The 4786-nt window shown below is 42.9% G+C and overlaps 1 protein-coding gene across 1 annotated transcript; it reads left to right on the top strand.

Moving 5' to 3' along the window:
- Positions 1-261: 261 nt before the first annotated feature.
- On the top strand, positions 262-3585 carry LOC140578354 (uncharacterized). The gene is made up of 2 exons (XM_072698938.1): positions 262-2024; positions 3508-3585. Exons 1-2 carry the CDS (start codon positions 294-296, stop codon positions 3541-3543), a joined length of 1767 nt encoding a protein of 588 aa, XP_072555039.1. The 5' UTR covers positions 262-293; the 3' UTR covers positions 3544-3585.
- Positions 3586-4786: the final 1201 nt, after the last annotated feature.

Genomic DNA, 4786 nt, shown 5'->3' with positions numbered 1-4786 from the left:
TTAAAGGAGGCATCTTGTATCAGAGAAAGGGGAAGTGTGAAGCAGTAGTACTCCCACAACAGTTCAGAAACAAAGTTATGGATTTGGGTCATTCAATTCCATGGGCAGGTCATATGGCTTTTTATAAAACACTGAATAGGATCAATAGCCGTTTTGTGTGGCCGGGGATGTATGTACAGGTTTCTGAGTTTTGCCGTTCCTGTGAAAAATGTCAGTTGACCTCAGGTAAAGGAGTAGTGCCAGCCCGGTTGCAACCACTGCCAATTATTGAAACACCCTTTGAGAGGCTAGGCATGGATATTGTGAGTCCTTTAGAGAGGAGTTCCATAGGCTATCGCTATATATTGGTCATATGTGACTATGCAACACGGTTTCCTGAGGCCTTCCCACTTAGATCAATTAAAGCCCGTCATATTGCTAATTGTCTGCTGCAGCTTTTCTCTAGGGTAGGTATACCAAGAGAAATTCTGACGGATTGTGGAACGAACTTTCTATCTAAGTTGTTGCAGCAGGTTTATAAGCTGTTAGGGATAAAGGGACTTAAGACCACCCCTTATCACCCCCAAACAGACGGGCTAGTGGAGAGATACAACCAGACTCTCAAAAGTATGCTGCGTAAGTTTGTCTCAGACACAGGTGCAGATTGGGATCAATGGCTGCCTTACCTTCTGTTTGCCTACCGAGAGGTCCCGCAGGTTTCCACCGGCTTCTCTCCTTTTGAACTTTTGTACGGCCATCAGGTGAGAGGCCCACTGGAACAGCTTAAGGACTGCTGGGAGGATCCCAAAGCAGAGGGTGAAAATATTGCAGCCTACGTCATCAATATGAGAGAGAGATGGAAGAGAATGGCGTCATTGGTGCAGGACAACATGAAAGCAGCACAGAAGCATCAAAAGACATGGTATGATCAGAAGGCCAAGGATAGAGGCTTTGTTCCAGGTCAAAAAGTATTGTTATTGCTTCCCACCAGCGATAACAAGCTGCTGACAAAATGGCATGGGCCATATGAGATTGTCAGACAAGTGAGTAAAGTTACTTATGAGTTGAATATGCCAGAAAGAGTAAAAAAATATCAGACATTTCATGTGAACCTGTTGAAAGAATTCTACAGCCGACAAGGGCCAGTCCATCAGTTGCTGGTGCGGTCGGTTAGGGATGAGGAGGTGACGGAGAAGTTCTTTCCAACTAACATTGCAGATTGTACTTCAGTTGACCTTTCTCATTTGTCTCCTATGGAGCAGGCTGATATAAAACCACTCGTGGATCCACAGCTCTTTCGAGAAACACCAGGTTTCATATCACTGGTTCAACACAATATACGGGTGAAGGAGGATGCGCCTGGTCGTCAAAATAGCTACAGGATTCCAGAGCGGTTGGTGCCAGTGCTGAAAACGGAGATAAAACTGATGTTGGATCTGGGAATTATTGAGGTGTCAAGTAGTGAGTGGTGCAGCCCGATTGTTTTGGTACCAAAGAAGGATGACACCCTGAGATTCTGTATTGATTTTAGATATTTGAATGCAGTATCCAAGTTTGATCCCTACCAAATGCCCAGGGTGGATGACCTGTTGGAGAGAGTTGGATCAGCAAGGTACATTACGACACTGGATCTGTGTAAGGGATACTGGCAGGTGGCTTTGGCACCAGACGTGAAGGAGCTGACGGCCTTCAAAACTCCTTTTGGTATGTACCAATTTACAGTCATGCCATTTGGGCTTCAAGGGGCACTAGCGACATTCCAACGATTAATGGATCATGTACTGAGAGATGTGTCAGCGTTTTCTGCAGCATATCTGGATGACGTGGTGGTGTACAGCGAGTCCTGGGAGGAGCATGGCATTCACCTGCAGAAGGTGCTACATTGCATCAGAATGGCTGGATTGACTATTCACCCCAAGAAGTGTTCCATAGCCCGAAGAGAAGTGGAGTACTTGGGTTTTGTGGTTGGCTCTGGGAAGATAAAGCCTCAGGTTGGAAAGATTGAGGCAATCCGGTCCTTCCCAGTTCCGATGACAAAAAGGAAGGTGAGAGGTTTTCTGGGTCTGGTAGGCTCGTACAGGAAATTCATACCTTCTTTTGCAGAGCGGTCCGCTGCATTGAATGACCTCACAAAGGGCTCAGCCCCCAACAAAGTACGGTGGACAGTAGAATGTGAGCAAGCATTCAGAGACCTTAAGAAAGCAGTTGGCACACATCCAGTTCTACACAGCCTGGACTTCAACAAGCCGTTCATCTTGCAAATTGATGCTTCAGGAGTGGGCCTTGGAGCTGTCCTTCAGCAAGAGGTGGATGGTGAAAGAAGGCCTGTGGTGTTTCTGAGTCGGAAACTACTCGACAGGGAGACGACGTATTCGACGGTGGAGAAAGAGTGTTTGGCCATGAAATGGGCTGTTGAGGCCTTGAGGTATTATCTGCTGGGACGTCATTTCACTCTAGAGACAGATCATCGTGCTCTCCAGTGGTTGAACCGCATGAGGGATGCGAATGTTCGCATTGCAGGATGGTACCTGTCTCTGCAGCCTTATGTCTTTACGGTCCAGTATCGGCCAGGGAAGTCAAATGTGGTTGCTGATTGTTTATCTAGGATGGCAGAGGACTGACGTGCTCGCGCTTAAGAGAGGGGGGAGGAAATGTAAGGAAGAGGACTCCCTTACTAGTTATATTGTAATCTGCATAGCACGTTAGTAGTATACTTCTCATTTTATTAAAGGCACTGTATATGCACTTTATTTGGCATCGCACTTTCACGGCGGCTCCTCAAGGAAGGTGGTGGTGCCTGTGAAACAGAAAAGGAATGGTGATTGAGAGAGAATAAGGTTTACTAGTAAAGAGAATTAAGGCAGATGTGTGGGTGGAAAATCTAGAATTAAAGGGGATGCAAAGAAGTGATTGTAAGACTCACCTTTCTTTCCTGTGTTCTCTCCAGGGTGTTTGGGCAAATGTTTCCCCGGGGGTCCAGACACCAGTTAAAGGTTCCGGGAGAGACCACGGGTTAAGGGAGTGTGGGGAATCTTTTGTGTTTGGGGTTTTTTTGGGGTTTATAATATGGGGTTTGATGTAAGATTAAAGTGGAAAATATTTATTAATATGAAAATGTGAAATGTATTTGTATATTTATGTATTCAGGTTAATGTGTTGTGTATTATGGTGGAAGGTTGGGATTTAAGAAAATACCTGTGAGTGGAATGATGGTTTAACCTGTGACAGCTGAAAGTATTTAAGGCTGCCAGTTGTCATTAGACGAGAGTTGTTGTTGTGCTGTGAAGAAGCTCGACGGGTGAATTGTTGTAAGAAGAGCCGCATGACAATAAATATGCGTTGTTCCACTGCATTTGTTTAGTCTTCCTCACTGTCAAGTCCAGCCGCTAAGGGCCGCCTCGTTACAGGGGTCAAACACCGTATTAGTATGGTGTTCCTAATAATCCTTTAGGTGAGTGTATATATATACACACTACCCAAAAGTATGTAATAGATTTTGTATGACCAAACATCTTTTGTCACCTCCAGGTTTCCAAACTGTCACTGGCTGAGGTCAAACATTAAAGAAAACAGTCTGGAGAATCTGTGGAAAAGTGTTTGCTCCCCAGTTGAGAGTTCATTTAAACTGGTGTGGCAGAGGGGACAAAACACCGATGAGGAATACAAACATTATAGATGTGATTATCCGTAAGTAAAACCAATGTTTAAGCAAAGGTAAAATTTGACCTTTCAGGAAAGTTTTTATCCTAAAGGTTTAAACACAATATGGATTTAACCTCCCCGTGCATGTTACATAATTCTTTCCCATAGATTTCATTGGTTTTAATGCCCAAGTTTGTTTTTTTTCAGACTGCAGATAAAAAGTGAACAATCACAACATAAAGGAATAACAAGCTCACCTGTTCATGATTGACATTTACATTTAATAAGGTCTAATGTAAGTGAATTGTGTCTGTTCTGTTTTTTAGAGTCTGCATTACGAAACCCACTGGTGTCTAGTCCTAATGAGGCTGAAGCTGAAACAACCATCAAAGAGTGGCTCGTGACAGGCTGACCAGGCGTGTCCGATAGTTCTTTTCTTTCAGTATTTTTATTTTTCTGTTTTTTTATTTTTGTAACGTGTGCATTTTATATTTTGTGTGTGCATTTCATGTTTTATTTATTTATTTTTAATAAAAACTCTTTTAACGAACACCTTTGTATTTTTTATATATATTATAAATAAAATATATTAGTATCGATACGTGTTAAACACTAAAGCAAACGTTGAAATAATTATTGCCAATCGTAGGATAGTAAGAGTCGGGAAATGATCGCGTAGGATAATAAAAAGGGTCGGGGAATCATCGCGGAGTTTGCGCTAGACGTAGCGTTTTCATCGCTGTTGAGACGGAAAACGTCGCGATTACATCGCTTGGACGGAGCTGTTATGGAGGCGCTAAGTAGTGCCAATGTGCAAACGACTGAAATGCTTCTAAATACCAACCTTCAAAAAACGTATCAGCGATGTAAACACAATCGACATTCTCAAATGCTGCACTAAAATACATTACATCGACTAACAAGTAAGCTTTAACATGTAACAATGATAATGAAATCAAATACTTACAGAAGTTGCTTTAACAGACAGAAATAACTCAAATGGAACCGAGTGCAGCCATCACCGTCTGTCCTCAATTAACTCTAATACAGCAATCCACTTCCTATCTACCAACATACATGCTATAATAAGACGGCCCACAAAGTGGTACTGTCACACTAAATAACACTGAGTTGAAACAGCATGGCATATTTTCAACGAAACGCA

This window comes from Paramormyrops kingsleyae, chromosome 14 (genome assembly GCF_048594095.1).
Source record: "Paramormyrops kingsleyae isolate MSU_618 chromosome 14, PKINGS_0.4, whole genome shotgun sequence".
NCBI classification, from domain to species: domain Eukaryota; kingdom Metazoa; phylum Chordata; class Actinopteri; order Osteoglossiformes; family Mormyridae; genus Paramormyrops; species Paramormyrops kingsleyae.
This window is presented reverse-complemented; position numbering and strand designations above follow the sequence as displayed.